At 53.1% G+C, this 16,051-nt stretch overlaps 1 protein-coding gene across 2 annotated transcripts in view; it reads left to right on the top strand.

Moving 5' to 3' along the window:
* The first annotated feature begins 792 nt into the window (after window positions 1–792).
* Window positions 793–16,051, top strand: part of MLPH (melanophilin) — a 41,581-nt gene continuing 26,322 nt past the window's right edge. Inside the window, exons 1-4 of one of the 2 annotated variants that reach the window (XM_056820081.1) lie at window positions 793–1,340; window positions 12,067–12,288; window positions 13,131–13,261; window positions 14,966–15,054. In XM_056820081.1, coding sequence (XP_056676059.1) covers window positions 1,231–1,340; window positions 12,067–12,288; window positions 13,131–13,261; window positions 14,966–15,054 — 552 coding nt within the window. In that variant the 5' untranslated portion in view covers window positions 793–1,230. The remainder of the gene's footprint in view (window positions 1,341–12,066; window positions 12,289–13,130; window positions 13,262–14,965; window positions 15,055–16,051) is intronic. The other variant, XM_056820082.1, reaches the window with a different exon arrangement.

Below are 16,051 nucleotides of genomic sequence, written 5' to 3'. Positions count from 1 at the left end.
TGGGTGCTCACAAACCCACGTTGTTTGGGCAGTTGGCAGGAGGTGAGTCTGTGAACTGGGAGCTCCCCCCCCCCCGAGCTTCCAGTGGAAGCCAGCCTCTGGCTCCCTCAAAGAGCAAAGGCAAGGGGCTCGGCGGGTTGGCCCCTAGGAGGGTGGTGGACCGTTTCCAGCTGGCAAGAACAGATTTTGTCCAACTTCCTGGACTAACAAATCTGAGGGCTGGAGGAAAGGGAGAAAGGAGAATGGCCTGCGCTGGGAACCAGTGGTCATGGGTTCAAATCCTCCCTTTGCTCCTTATTCCTTGTGGAACCTTGGGCCAACTTTTATGTTGATCTGTAGGAAATTCTGGTGCTAATTCTAGAAATCACTCTGCATTCTTTTTTCAAAAGCTTTTGTCCATCTTTGCCAGGAGACTTGTCATTAAGAATTGCCGGTTCCCAGCTGTGTGACCCTGGGCAAGTCACTTGACCCCCAATGCCTACCCCTTACCACTCTTCTGTCTTAGAACCAACGCATAGTATTGATTCTAAGGCAGAAGGTGAGGGTTTAAAAATAAAAAATAAAAATAGAATTGCTGGGACTTGCGCAACAATATAAACACGATGACTCATTCTAGACTCACATTTATCCCCATTTTATAGATGAGAAAACTGAGGGAGAAAGAGCTGTTCGACGGCTCTCCGGGGCTCAAAGCCAGCTAGTAAGTGTCTGAGACTGGCTTTGAACTCGGGTTTTCCACTCCATTGCCTGTGATCTCCCCCCCCCCACCCCCTCCAACTACCAGCAGTAGCAAATGCTGATTCTTTTTATCTTGGTCTCCCAAGAGCCTAGCACAGTGCATGCCCCAAAGTAGATGTTGCAGAGGAGGTCACGTTGGCCCAGAACCTGCTTTGATGTTGACCATCTGGCTGGCTGACTTTGGATCATTCCCTTCACCCCTGTGGACTCCTCCTCTGTAAAATGAGGGTGTTGGACTCTGTAGTCTGAGGTCCTCCCCCCTGCATAACACTAATTCTATGGGCAGGGTTCAAATCCTACCATTTTCTACTCAAGTGACCTTGGGCGAGTCCCTTCCATTGCCTGGACCAGATAGTCTTTCTGGGAGATCTAAGAACTGAGAACTGGATTGTGTTGAATCCGAGACTGTTGGCACGGCTGGACTTGGCTCCAGCTTAGCTCATTGCCTTCTCTGTGCCTCGTAGGGGATCATCGTCCTGACCCACAGCAGAAATGGGCAAAAAACTGGACCTTTCCAAGCTGACGGATGAAGAGGCCAAGCACGTGTGGGAGGTGGTTCAACGCGACTTGGATCTTCGAAAGAAAGAGGAAGAACGACTGGAGTAAGAACTCGATTGTTTACTCGGTTTTCTGTTTCCTCCTTAGAATGTAAACTCCCTGAGGACCAGGGCCATTGGGTAGCCTCGGTCCTGGGTGCGTGACGGATGCTTAACAAGCATTTATTAAGACAGCAAAAGGAGCTCAGCTCTGGGGTCCCAGGATGCGGGCTCGAATCCCACTTCTGCTGCCTGCCTGCCTCTGTGGCCTTGGGGAAGTCATTTCCCCCCTGGGGCCTCCCTCGGGCTTCTGGTCTGTAAAATGAGGAGGTTGGACTGGATGGGAGGGGTCAACCCGCAGCTCCCAGACCAGCTGAAAATGTAACTGAGAAATATTTCAGATAAAAGCCCATCAGGCCTAGATAACGTTCCTCTGTGGCTTTCCAAGGCAGTGGGTGGCTCTCCAGGATCCTTACATTCGGGGTGGTGCCCCCCCAGGTCCCTCCAGACTCTAGATGGGGATCCTCTGAAGGCGATTAAAAGAGGTTTCATAAATGCCCAAATGCCAGAAAATCGTCCTGGTCCGGGGAGGTCGGAGGCTCCAGGAGACAGCCACGGGCTCGGGCTGCCATCTGCAAAGGGCGGAGGAGGAATTTGTTCCCAGCAGCCTTAGATGGGCTCTAGGGATGGTGACGGCTAGACACGGCCATGATCTGGGGAAGTCGTGGGCGTCCGTGTCCTTGGTGAAAGCCCTTACGTAGTCACATGATGCACATCTGAGCTGCCTGCTTCCATTGGGCTGGAGCGGGTGCCACCTCCTAGGGCACTTCCAAAGGGCGGCAGCCTCTTCAGGGGGCTCCTGCTTCCCACTCGGGAGCCGGCGGCAGGAGAACACGGAGATCCTATTCGTCCACGGTGGCGGGTTCCCAAAGGTAGACCTTTGGACCCCCTCCATCGCTGGAGAGGAAGAAGAGAAGCTCTCGGGCCAGAGAAGGAGAAGCTCGGAGAGGGAAGAGAGCGGCAGGACCTAGGAGGGGAGGACAGGAGCTGGCCATCAGCACCTTCCCCAGAGGGGGCTCTTTGGCGGAGATGCCAAGGCCAACTGTCCCATTCCGCCATTGCTGCTCTCCCGTTGCCTCTGGAAACCCGACCCTTCCTTCAAGGAAGCCCGGAAGCGCCCCATGACATGCCCAGCCCAGTGGACCAGGAATTCCAATTTCCTCCTTCCGCCAGGGCAGTGCAGAGCAATCCATGGAGTCTTTATTAAGCGCCTGCTGTGTACCCGGTGCTTAAAAAGCCGTCAAAAACAGAAGCAGAGCCGCCCCCGAGAAGCTTCCACGCTATGAGGGGGAACCAGAAACACGTGGCGGTGGCGGCTCGGCACCGTTTGACTCTTGTGCTGAGGGGCACACAGGGACGACCATAATGTCACAGACGACTCGAATGCAGACTGAGGATGCTGAAGGCTCTGCCCCAGCGCCTGGAGAACAAGGCTGGGCATCTTCGCCAGCGTCTCCTCCTTCTATGAGCCAAGATTTCTCCAAAGACACAAACCACCGATGAAGGGGGGAAGAGAGTACAAGAAACTCCCTCGAGGTCAGCATCTTCTCCAAAATGTTTGCCGTTGGGGCAGCTCCATGACACGGTGCAGAGATAGCATGCCATGTCTGGAATCGGGAGGCTCTGGGTTCAAATCTGAACTCACAGACTACCCAGCTATGTTACCCTGACTCCAGTTGCTGAAATCTTACCACTTTTCTGTCTTAGACTTGACACTAAGCCAGAAGGCAAGGGCTAAAAACCAATCATGCCATTGAGGAGCTACTTAGAGCACTGAAAAGAGCAATGACTTGCCCAGAGTCACACAGCCAGTATATGTCAGAGCAGGACTTGAACTCAAGCCTTCCAGGGTCCAAGGCCAGTTCTCTAGGCATTCCTCCACACTGCCTATTAGAACAAAGGTTGTGTGTGTTTTTTTCTGAAAGGGCTGGGATGTCCGAACAAGAGGCAGCCAGAAAAGGCTGAATCCAAAGCTGACCCGACAGGGAAGGCTCCCGTTCCCAAGCCTTTCCCATGATTCCCACGGAAGCAGCTCGAGCACGAGGCTTGTGGTCATGGGGGCTCTGTGACCGGAGCATGAGCGATCAGGAGGTCCAGGCAGAGCTCCCGCTGAGGCTCTCCTGGGTTCTCACCATTCTAGGGGCGAGTCTGCCTTTGGTCTCTCCTCTGAGTTTTCCTGGGGGGCCTCAGTTTCCTCAAACGTACACTGAGGGGGCTGGCGGATTGGCTGCTGACCAGATGAGCCCTGAGCACCCTGACCCTACGAATTAGACTGAATTGAGTGAATCCAATCGGATCAGCCATCTGATCTCTGCCCCTTCCCTCCTGGATTGGACAGAGCACCCTCTTCCATCCAGAACCCTGAGCCCTGGCAGGCCAACTAGACACAGATTATGCAATCACACACCCTGTGACTTACTAGCCATGTGACCCTGGGCAAGTCACTTCACCTCTGATGGAGAGAGATTTCCCTCAACTGCCAAATGGAGATAATTGCCGCCCAGCTACCTCCACCAGTCCCTTGTGGCTCTGGGACCTCTACTGAGTTCTGCTTGTGGAACATTTCCAAGCTTTCCTTTTCCCCAGGGCTCTGAAGGGGAATCAAGGAATTTTGGGGGTGCCAGTCCCTGTGCTTCAGTGGGCCTCAGTTTCCATACCTGAAAAAGGAGAAGGTTGGTCTAGATAACCTCAGAGGTCCCCCAGCAGCTGTACATCGGTGACCCCAGGTAAAGCCATGGAAGTTTGGATCACAGCCTTGAAGAGACCCTTCCCTTTGCTGAGCCTCAGTTTCTTCATCTTTAAATGAAGGTGTGCTCTAGCCACTGTCTACAATCCCTTCCAGCTCTAAGCCTTGTTCCCATCACACCGTTTGTGCCCCTCCATGGGCCTCAGTTTCCCCATACAGCACGAGGGGTTGGACTCGACGACCTCTGAGGCTCCTCCTGGCTTCAGCTCCACCATGGTGTGAACAGAGAATTTGGTGCCTTTTTCACCCGCTCAGAGGGCTGCCCCACCTGGCCACAGGGGTCCTTCCAACAAGCTGGCACCCCTGGGCTTTCACTGAGCCCCGAGGCCCTGCAACTTCCCTCTGGGACCCCCAGAAGGCCCACCTAGGGCACCAGGGACCCCAAAGCTAGAAGAGCTCAGAAAGCAAAGGAAAAGCACCTCCTTCCCCCGGCAGCTGCCCACCCGTGCAGCCAGGCAGGAGGCTGTCCTCCCTGCCTCCCATGGCATGCTGGGAGGCCAGGGAGCCTCGGGGGCTGAGCCTGGGCTCTTCCTGCACAACAGGCTCAGAGAAAGTGCCAACTAGCAGAGCCGGCTGTGAGAGGGGACGAGAGCGGCCAGAAGAGCCCAGATGTAGCTCCGGGTGCTCTGTCAGTCCCTCCTTCTCCTGCTGTGGGCTTAGCCTGGGAAGGACACTGGACAGCAACATAGTGCAGGCTCCTAGACGGGAAGCCCTGGGTTTGAATCCTTACTCTCGTGGACTTTCAATAAGTCATTTCCCCCTCTATGAGCCTCAGTTTCCTTATCTGTAAAATGAGAGAAATGATAGCACCTACCTCCCAGGGCTGTTCTGAAATCAAAGGACATAACAGGAGGGTGGCTGGGTGGCTAAGTGGATAGAGAGCCAGATCTAGAGATGGAAGATCCTGAATATAAATCTGACCTCACATACATTCTGACTGTGTGACCCTGGGCAAGTCACTTGACCCCCATTGCCTAGCTTCTACCATTCATACTACTACACAGTATTGATTCTAAGGCAGAAGATAAGGGTGGGGGCTTTTAAATGCAATAACAAAGCACTTTGAGAGCCAGGATGGACCTTAAAGGTTCATCAAGCCCCTTGTTTGATAAAAGAGGAGACAGAAGGTTCAGGAAAGTTGGAGCCAGGATGGACCTTTGGAGTCACTGAGTCCAACTCCATTTTACAGATGAGGAAACTGAGGCCTAGGGAGGGAAAAGGACTTCCTAGGTCCACAAATTAAGAGCTGGAAGGAGCCTTAGAGTTCAGTGCATCTAAAACCTTCACTTTATAGATAGGTAAACTGAGGCACAAAGAGGCCAGATGACTAGCCCAGGGTCATACAGCAAGGGAGTGGCAGAGGCAGGACTGGAATGCAGACCCTCTGAGTTAGAGCAACCCAGGCTGCAGTGGATTAGGAAGGAGAAGGAGAAGGAGAAGGAGGAGGAGGAGGAGAAGGAGGAGGAGGAGGAGGAGGAGGAGGAGGAGGAGGAGGAGGAGGAGGAGGAGGAGGAGGAGGAGGAGGAGGAGGAGAAGGAGAAGATCAAGATCATTATTCCTGGGCATCTGAGAAATTATTAACCAGACCTGAAGCTCAGAAGGTAAATGACTCGGCTGAGGCCACATTGCACATGCCAGACATCATCCTAATTAACTCTCAGAGACCAGCTGCGTCCTGGGTGAGTCACCCTCTGGATTGGGGGAAAGGGAAGGGTTGGGGCGAAAGTGCCCTCCCAATCAAATCAGAGGTCTTTGAGGTTCCGAAATAATAAGTAGGAGCTATGTCAAGCCAATCTCCAAATCAAATTCTGCCGCTGAAATGTTCTAGCTATGTGACCCTGGGCTAGTCACTGCTCTGAGCCTCAGTTTGCTTATTTGTAAAAGGAACTCAATATTACTTTAAAATTTGCAAAGCACTTTGCGGCAACCATCTCATCTGATTCTCACAACCCTGCAAAGTAGGGGCTGTTATTGTGTCTCTTTCCCAGATGGGGAAACTGAGGTTCAGAGCCTCCATGTAGGTAATGGACCCAGTCCAGTGCTCTCCCCGCCACATCACATTCCCCTTCTCTGAATCTCTAAAACAGAGTAACCAGTCGGTCGATGGAGAGACATTTATTAAGGGCCTGCCGGGTGCCAGGCTCAGAGTTAGGCAGCAGGGGTGCGAATGTTACCCAGGCTTCAGGGGCATCCCTGGGAGCAAAGGGCCAGCAAACCTGGTCTTTGATTCAGTCCTTGGCAACTTTCAATCCGCCATTAAGCCCTGGCCAGGCAACCAAGCCTCTTTGTTGGACAGATCAAATGTTCTTGGCAGTAAGACACTGGGGGTGCTCTCTGAACTGCTGTGGCTGCCATCTTGAAGGCTACAGTAACCCCTGCTAGTGTGGAGACACAAAGAGTTTAACTGTAGAGAGAGAAAAAATGTAATTCCTACCTTCTATCTTAGAATCAATACTGGTTGGTTGGTTCCAAGACAGAAGAGTGGTAAGGGCTAGGCAATGGGGGTCAAGTGACTTGCCCAGGGTCACACAGCTGGGACATGTCTGAGGCCAGATTTGAACCCAGGACCCTCCCATCTCTAGGTCTGGCTCTCTATCCACGAGTCACCCAGATGCCCCAAGAAAACCATCCTCTTAATCCCTGGGTCAGTGTGACCCCGAGTCCCAGGTTTGCCACTGGAGGGACCCAGGATCTAGCTTCAACATGGTCTTGGCCAAAGTGGGACTTGAACTCCCTAAGCCCTGCTTTCCTCTGCAAAATGGAGGCCAATGACGATTCGATAAAGAATTCTTAGGTGGCTACTATTGGCTAGTGAAGGAACTGAGCGAGTGAGGACGGGGCTCCGCGTCATCCTAGACTGGAGCATGTTGGGGGCTTCTCTCTCCTCCCGCCTCTGCCTTTTGGCGTCTACACTAGGTCTCTTGCATCTGGGTGGCGGACTCCTCTGGCAGGCAGAGCTCTCTCAAGGGGCTCCGTGTGATCTGGACCTTGTTCAAGCATTGCCTCTTGGGGGAAGCTTTGCTGGACTAAAGCAAGTCCGTTTTTCTCACTCAAAAGAGAGCGGGCGCCGTGAGATGTTGAATCCTTTCCACCCTTCAGTCAATTGTGCAACAAGATAGACGGGATCTAGTAACAAACACCACTGGCAAAACCCTGAGTGTGCCCTTGTCAGAGGATCCTGGAAGAGACCTCAGAGACCAGCAATTTTCTTCACTTTGCCAAGGAGAGAATTGAGGTCCGGAGCCATGAATTGGGTTACCCAAAGTTGCACAGGGATGACCAAGATTTGAACTCAGGTCCTCCAATTCCAAAGCAAAGTCTCTCCACTGTACCATACTTTGGTTCCATCCCTTCATCTATGTTGTCCTCAATGCAAATGTAAAATATTGTATACAGATGGGAGTTAGTAGTAGTAGTAGTAGTAGTAGTCCCTCGGTAACCGAAAATGACAATTGTCTTTGTGCATTTTTGTGCACAAAGACACTTGTGCATGAAGATTTAAGTGGAAAAGCCGATGCACAGAGACAGTCCCACTCTCTCGGCGTTGTGCCACTGGGTCCAGTGGCACAAAAAGTCATTACACCTGGAGACTCCCTCAGCTGCATTGGATGGCTGTGTTGTCCTTTGTGCTCTAACACGCCCTGAGCACTCCACAGTGCTTTGCTGCGTCGCCCTCTCAGCCGTTGAACCTTCTTGTTGGTTTCTTCCATCTGTTCCGCCGAAGCAGTCTTCACATGCCGGGTGAGCAAAGCCCTGGTTCACAAGGGGTCGACGACCCAATGGCTACCCTCACAAGGTTTAGCCGGCCTGTCGAAGCCGTTGCCCAGGGTGTGGCTGCTGCCGCATGCTAGCAGCTACTAGGAGGCACAAGTGAGAGCTGGGTGTCAGGTGACCGTACCTAAATCCTTGGGGGGTAGAAATTACAAGGGGTCATCTTGTCTCCCAGAGACAGATTTTGACCTCAGGGGCCTTGAACTCCTCTGAGGGAGGCACAGTGCCAGCCACCTCATTGAATCAATCCCTCTTCAGTCTTCTGTCCTCCATTTCTCAAGACATCATCTCATTGGAGTCACCTCCTTTCCAAGGAGACAGTACCTGGCTTACCTCTCCCCATAAGTAACGGAGGAAACAATCCTTCACTCTCTCTCCCCTCTTTCCCTCCTTTCCTTCATCTCCTCCATTACAATCTCCAATTCATGTTCAAAACAATCCATTAACCTTCCCCCCAAGTTCTATCTCTTCTTCCTAACTTCCCTATTTCTTTTATCAGAAGCATAATCCTTCGAGCTCAAGTCATCTTCAATTCACTTTCTTTCACCCCACATATCCAATCTGTTGTCAAACCTAATCAAATTTACCTCTACTATATTTATTTTCCTTTTCCCCTCTCTGCTGATGAAACTGGACAATTGTTTTCCATTTAGAAGATCACTATTCTCAAATCTACCTGAGATTAGTGAGATTTTTCTTTTCTCTCTACTAGTGTCCAGATCCTGGCCTCCCCCCTTCCCTTAATAAAGAGAGATACTCTTTTCACTGACTTAGTTTCAGGTTCTTCTTCTCTAGTGGTTTCTTCAGAAGAAAAAATTGAGAACCATCGTTAGAATTGACTCATCCCTTCTTTATTTCCACTATCCAAAAAGGATTCCAAGGTATCTATTGTGGATAACTAGAAAAGTTGGAGTAACATGAACAAAAACGAGATTTTGGAACAGGGCAGTGCGCTTAAGAGTGTGAAAAGTTTGACTTAAGTAAACACTTACCAGAAGAAAAAAAAAGTGAACTTTGAATATGCTTCCAGTTAAGAAGTGGGAAAAGGAAGAAGAGCCAATGAAGGAAAATGGAAAAGGGTAAAGAATACATCATAAAAATCAAGTGATGAATTGGGTATAGATTAGCATAGCTGGGAAAAACCCTGCAAGCAAGCCATTTGTGAGGTATCAAGTACAACAGAGAGGTCAAGGAAAGGGAAGTGAGCCAGTTTTAGCCAGTAGTCAGGATAGAAGCCTGATTTCAGAGGGTTAAGGAAGGAATTGCTAAAAGGAAATAGAAACTAACAGGAGAATGGTCTGTCTTTGTTTTGAAAGATGAAGAGAAGAAACCGCTAGAGAAGAACCTGAAAATAACTCAGTGAAAAGATGGGAGTTAAACAGGAGGGAAATGGGTAGGACAGCCTTTGGGAAGCTGGCCAGGGGCTTTAATGGCCCTGAAGGACCCCCCATTGCTCATCCTCTGGCAAGGTTGCATGCCCATGGATCCCGGAACGGGCCATCCTCTAATCATGTGTCATCCAAAGGTCAACAGAGAGGAACAGCGTGGGGAGGTGGTAGGTTTGAGATCATATTCAGTGGCCTCAAAGGGACGGGCAGCCCAGTCTCCAGGTGCCATTTGTATCCATTCAATCCTAGAGATCTGCAGACTTCCTCTGGTTCTCACCCGGCCCATTGGGTGGACTCCTGATGAAGGAATCGAGGGAGGACCTGGGCAAGAGCACTCCATATGAGAAGTCCATAATGAGTCACCTCTTGTAATCTTCACTGACTCAGCCCAAACTTACCATTCTGGGCCCCACCAGAGACCAGGACCCTCCCTTCTACTCCACTCCTCATCTTCTCTCTATGTATCTTAAATGGACCTATTCGTGTATATGTCTCTCCCCCATTAGAAAATAAGCTTCCTGGGGGCAGCTGTGTAGCTCAGTGGATTGAGAGCCAGGCCTAGAGATGGGAGGTCCTAGGTTCAAATCTGGTCTCAGACACTTCCTAGCTGTGTGACCCTGGGCAAGTCACTTGACCCTCATTGCCTAGCCTTTACCACTCTTCTGCCTTGGAACCAATACACAGTATTGACTCCAAGGTGGAAGGTAAAGGTTTAAAAAAAAAAGAAAGAAAGAAAAGAAAAGAAAAGAAGCTTCCCAAGGGCAGGAAGTTCAGAGGACATCTGGTCCACTCCCATACCCTGATCCCCTTCCTCATTTTACAGATATTCATCCCTTTATCAAGGTATGTCCTCAAAACAAGTGTAAATTTGGTGGGGTTTAGCCAGGAGAGCACAGATCCATCCTAGTATCTTGAGTGACAGTTGAAATTTCTAGGTGTATTTGGGGCACCCTTTGTCCTGCCCACATCCCTGAGTGTCAGAGGGAGCTCCAAGATAGGGTATGTGGTGTATCATGGAGGAAAGACTGAGGCAGGGCCTGTCTAGAAGAGGCGAAAAGGAAAACACCTTTAGAAAGGGCCCAGCCTACAAGCTAAATATCACCTGCTCACCATCTCCAGCTAGGCAAACAAGAGGCGGGGAGGCTTGGGAGTCACTACAAACAAGCAGAGATTCCTGAGATAACCTCAGACAGAACCTCGGTTAAGGGACAGAAATAGACCATAGCTTGCCCAGGGAGGAGGACCTTGGAGCTGCCCAAAGCTCCAAGCAGGGAGTCAGGCCTGGGGCTGAGCAAACACAATGTGAGTTGAAAGGGGAAGTCAGCTGAGGAGGAGATGACATCTGAGAACAGACAGATCAGCCTCAGAATCTCTAAGGGTCCAGCCAAAGCTAGCCAAGGCACCCCTCCAGGGCCCCAACTCCTTTAACTCTTTTATCACCATCAGCCTGGTGCTGCTGACATCTAGCTTCTAGGAAATCCTTCTTATGGCCTCACAGGATGACTGCTCTCTCTGACTTTATCACCTTGAACCTCCTTTGTTAGTTACTATCCCTGTTCAACAGATGGGGAAACTGAGGCTCAGAGAGATTAAGAGATGATTTGTCTTTGTCTAAGGCAAAACTTGAACTTGAGTCTTCCTGACTCCAAGTCCCCAACGTGAAGCATTAGAAATACAGAAGAGGACATCCAGGGACAGATAAGAGGCTTTAGATGAACCTCTCTAAGCTGTGAAGGACTGGGTGACAGACAGAGGGACAGGTAGATCAGTCCATGATCAAAGCCTTGCACAGGAAGAGAAGAAGCATTTATATAGCACCTACTATAGTCCAGGCACTACAAGATCTGCTTATGAATATGATCTCATTTGATTTTCACAACCCTGCAAGCCATGATTATCCCCATTTTATAGATGAGGAAACTGAGACAGAGGTAAACTGACTTTCCCAGGGTCACAGAGCTAGTAAGTGGCTGAGGCAGGATTTGACTCAGGTTTTCCCCATTCCATATCCAACATGCTATTCATTTTGGCACCAGCTCAGTCGGACTCCCTTGGGCTTAGACTCCACACTGGCACTGCCTTCAATGGAAACACCACCCCATCTCCAAATCTTTATTCTCTGATGAGGTCTCAAAGGAAGACTAAAAGGGAGTTTGAATGCCATTCCATCTCTAGGAGCCTTTGACCCTCCCTGTGGGAAGGATGAACCCATTCTACAGATAAGGAAGACTGAGTGACTTGCTCCTATTGTAGCACTCAGAAAGGAAATGGAAGAGGCCCAAGGCCAGCCAATCCTCATCCTCCTTCCCGTGGTTTTAGCTGACTTCCTTTTCTTGCATTCTTGGAATCCTTCCCCCTTTCCCTCCCCCATTCATCTAAGTGAGAAAGGCCACTTGTAGGAGAAGAAATGATGAGCCCATTCTGTTTGGTTCTTGGGTTGGGCAGTCGCAGTCTTCTTCGCCTCCTCTCCTTCTTGCAGGTCCTCCTTCACTTCCATTCTCAAAGTGTTTGCCAAGCTGGCCTCAGGTTGTAAATCGAGGAGATGGGGCTAGGCAGCCTCCGAGGTCCCTTCTGCCTACCTTACTCCATCTAGGCAAGGCGCCTCAGACTGCTAATGAATAATGGTCATGAGCCCAGTCAGCCCATCTCCAGCTGGGCCTCCTGAAGCCTCTCTGGAGCCAGGAAATCCCCTCTGAATCCTCCAAGAGAGCTTTGCAGACTGATGAGGACAGAGTTAGGCTGGGAGCCTGCATCTCCTCCTGACCAGAACAGGCTGGGCCTCAGTTTCCTCACATGCTACTCTTTCCTCTTCTGCTGCTTGCCTAAGGGAACTCAAGGGCAAGATCCAGAAAGAGAGCACTAAGAGAGAGCTGCTTTCGGACCAGGCTCGCCTGAACGAGACCCACTGCAGGCACTGCCTCCAGCCCTACCGCTTCTTGGTGAACAGCAGGCGACCCTGTGTGGACTGTCATCTGTTCACCTGTAAAAACTGCAGCAGCTACAACCGCCAGGAGCAAGGATGGGTCTGTGACTCATGCAGGCTGGCCAGGTGAGGGCCCTGTGGGGCGGCCAAGTCTCAACACCTGGACAAGCAGCTTCAGCTGTCAGGAAGTGTCTCAGGAAAGAACCAGTTAGATTAGGAGTTATGTGCCCTGAGTTTGAATCCAGCCTCAGACACTTCCTAGCTAGGTGACCCTGGGCGAGTCACTTCACCCTGTTTGCCTCAGTTTCCTCATCTGTCAAATGAGCCAGAAAAGGAAAGAGCCAACCTTCCAGGTATCTCTGCCAAGAAAACCTCAGATGGGGTCAGGAAGAGTCAGACACTGAAAGGACTGAACAAGGAAGCAGCAGAGATCTGGTTTGAGCTGTGCCTCTAGAACTTAAGCCGAGTGCCTTTGGGCGAGTCACTTCCCTTTTGAGCCTCATCTTCTTCATCTGTAAAATGGGAATCATAGCACAGCCTACAAAGCTTTCAGGTTGGGAGCCCGAAGCTAGCTCAGAGATCATCAAAGAGGAAACTGAGGCTTAATTACTCTCTGAGTTCCCCCAGGGGTAGGATTTGGCGCCCTGCCCCGAGCTCTGGCCACTGCACCATGCTCCCTCTCCAAGGGACTTGCTCAGGCTCTACCTGATTCCCAGAGCCCTGAAGCTGGGAGGGGCGGGCTTGCTGTCCTCCCCCTGAGCCCTTCCGGGCGGCTCACGGCCTTTGCCCTGGCCCGGCCCCTTCCGGTCCATCCAGATAGGCCAATAGCCAGGCCTGAGTCACCAAGGGGCGCTATCTGCACCTGCGGAGGGCCGCCAAGGGCCGGGACACCCGTGAGCTCTGCAGCATCCGGGTTCGGGGAGGGGGCGGGGGGGGACCTTGGCTGACTGTCTCTGCTCCTCGGACAGGCTACTGAAGACGGGCTCCCTGGAGTGGTACTACGAGCACGTGAGAGCCAGGTTCAAGCGCTTCGGCAGCGACAAGGTGATGCGCTCCCTGCACGGCAGGCTGCCAGGAAGTGGCGGCTCCCCGGAGCCAGGTGAGGGCGGGGCGGGGGCGGGGCATGAGGGGCGGGGGGGGCGGGGCTCTGCCCTACACTGGCTGAGCGGGGGGAAGAGGGAGGGGAGAGACAAAGACTGCCAAGCGCTTTTTCTATTTCACCCTCACCTCCGGCCTAGAATCAATGCTGGGTGGGGGATCGAAGGCAGAAGAGCGGGAAGGGAAGGCAAAGGGGGGATGAGTGACTTGTCCAGGGTCACCCAGCTGGGAAGCGTCAGAGGGCAGATCTGAACCCAGGACCTCCCGGCTCTGTGCCTGGTTCTCCCTCCACTGAGCCACCCGGCTGCCCGCAGTCTCTCTTTATTCTCACGTCAGCCCAGGGGCCCATTTACAGAGGAGAAAACGAATAAAGCGAAGTGACTTAGCCAGGGTCAGTTTCCTTATCTGTAAAAGGGGGGGACGGTCCCTTCGCCGGCCGCAGCGATGATCTCGGGCGCAGAGCCCCGCCCCGGCTTCTGACCGTCCCTGCTGGGAGTGCGGCAGCGCGAGGATAGTTTTTCCCAGAAGATGGCAGCATTGCGCCGCGGAAGCCTCCCGCCATCTCCACCAAGACTTAGAGCAGGACCCCAGAGGCTTCCAAGGTGGAAGAGCGGTCAGGGCTAGGCAAATGGGGTCAAGTGACTGGCCCAAGGTCACCCAGCGAGGACGTGCCGAGGGTCAAATTGGAACCCAGGACCTCCCGGCTCTAAGCCTGCTGTTCTAGACACGGAGCCACAGAGCCACCTCGCTGCCCCACCACCACCACCCCATTTCACAGAGAAAGAAGCTGAGGCCCAGGAAGGCTTAGAAAACTACACAGGGTCATTCTGCTTGTAAAAATGAGGCAGGATTTGAATCCAGGTCGGCCTGGTCCTGCTTTCAGCACTCTGTCCAGACCACCAGGAGCTTCTCTTGGGGAAGGAAAAGCCTGATAGCATCTTATAGTAGCACTTAATGCTAAATAAGGGGCAGCGAGGTGGCTCCATGGGTAGAGCTAATAGATTTCTTTCTTGAACACCTGCCTGCTCCGGGTGAGCCACTTTCTAGTCCTTGCCCAGCTCTGGCCTCAGTTTCTTCCCCTGGGAGAGGAATGGGATGACCAGATGGAGGTTATCCCTACACTTACCCCCAGCCCTGCAGAGGCAGCAGAGGGACCTGGAGTGGCAGCCCAGGGCTGGAGAAGCCAAGAGAGCTGCCTAAGCCAGGGGTGGTCACAAGAGAAGACAGGAGACCCACAGGATGCCAGCACCCAGGGGGAAAGCCCCAACTTCCCCACCCTAGTTACGGTTCTAATGGAGGTGGTAGGGTCTGCGCAAAGGAGAAGGAAGAGGAGATTAAAATAGATTATCTATCTGGAAGAGACAGAGAGACAGAGGGAGAGACAGGGACTGAGAGAGGGGGAGAGAGAGAGAAAGAGGGAGAGGGAGGGAGGAGACTCCGAAGTTTTACCCCAGGGATTCTTTGTGACCCCCAATATTTCAGGGGGAGCTTTCCTCGTTCACCCTGGGACACACACCTGCACCTTCCACAGACAGGGATGGATGGTGGGCTATAGTCCTGGTCTCGAGTCCAGAAGGCTGCCTTGGGAGCACCGTAGCAGTGTGACCCTGGACAAGTCATTTCACTCCTCTTGCCTTACTTTCCTCATCTGCCAAGGGAAGGGGTTTCTGGGTCGCTGAGCCCACCCGTCTCCCATCCATCCCAGGTGGGGCGCAGCTCTATCCGGTCGGGGGCGCTGGGGAGAGCGAGCAGATAGCCGAAGAGGATGCCGCGGGGGCTCCCCATCTCAGCAGAGTAAGTGTCCGCAGCTGGCCCCACAGATCTGCTCCGGCCCTCCCACTCCCGAGCTCCCTCCGCCGGGCCAGTCCCCAGCGGGCTCCCCCAATTCTGAATCGTCGACCCGGAGAGCTCGGGGAGGCCGGGGGGAGGGGCCGCACACGCGCCCCAGCCCGGGGAGCCTCGGCAGAGCCCAGACTGGGAGCCGGGCTTCCTCTGGCCCAGCTCCTCGCGCTGCAGCGAAGGAAACTGAGGCCAGACACTGGCCAGGGCTCCTCCGCCACCGGACAGAGCTCCCGCCCCGGCCGGCCCTAGGGGGCTCCTCTGGCAGGCCCCGTCCCCAGGGATGCCGCGACGGCAAGACAAGACCCGGCTGCTGGGGAGGCATCAGATCCCAGGAAGTCTCGGGGGGCGGAGCCAGCGGGGAAGGGAGGAGGGGCCGACTGCGACCTGTCTGAGGGTGAGAATGCGATCTGCTCTGTCTGTCTGTCTGTCTGTCTGTCTGTCTGTCTGTCTCTCTCTCTCTCTCTCTCTCTCTCTCTCTCTCGCGCGCGCGCGCGCGCGCGCGCGCTCTCGGTCTCTGTGTGTGTGTCTCTGTGTCTCTCTGTCTGTCTCCCTCCCTCCCTCTCTCTGTCTATCTCCCTCCCTCTCTGTCTCTGTGTCTCTCTGGTCTGTCTGTCTCTCTGTCTCTCCCTCTCTGTGTATGCATATATGTTACATACATACACACGTAATAGCACACATGAACAGAGCTGGCCGCCGACACCGACTCACACTGACAGCCGCCCCCGCCGTGTGTTGCGTTCTGCCTGTCCCAGCCTGTGCGGGTCTGCACACGCTGCTTTGCTCCACTGAGAGGGGAGAGTCCTGGAACCCAAAAGGCCTCGAGGGAGCCGCCACAGCTCACCCCCCCATGCGGGGCCGCTGTGCCCCCCCCATCTGCCCTCCCTTCCCTTTCGGCCTCTGCTCTGAGGGCAGGAGGGGTAAGGGGAGAGTTCCAGGTTCAGATCCCACC

The sequence above is a fragment of the Monodelphis domestica genome, chromosome 2, assembly GCF_027887165.1.
Source record: "Monodelphis domestica isolate mMonDom1 chromosome 2, mMonDom1.pri, whole genome shotgun sequence".
Taxonomy (NCBI): Eukaryota; Metazoa; Chordata; class Mammalia; order Didelphimorphia; family Didelphidae; genus Monodelphis; species Monodelphis domestica.
This window is presented reverse-complemented; position numbering and strand designations above follow the sequence as displayed.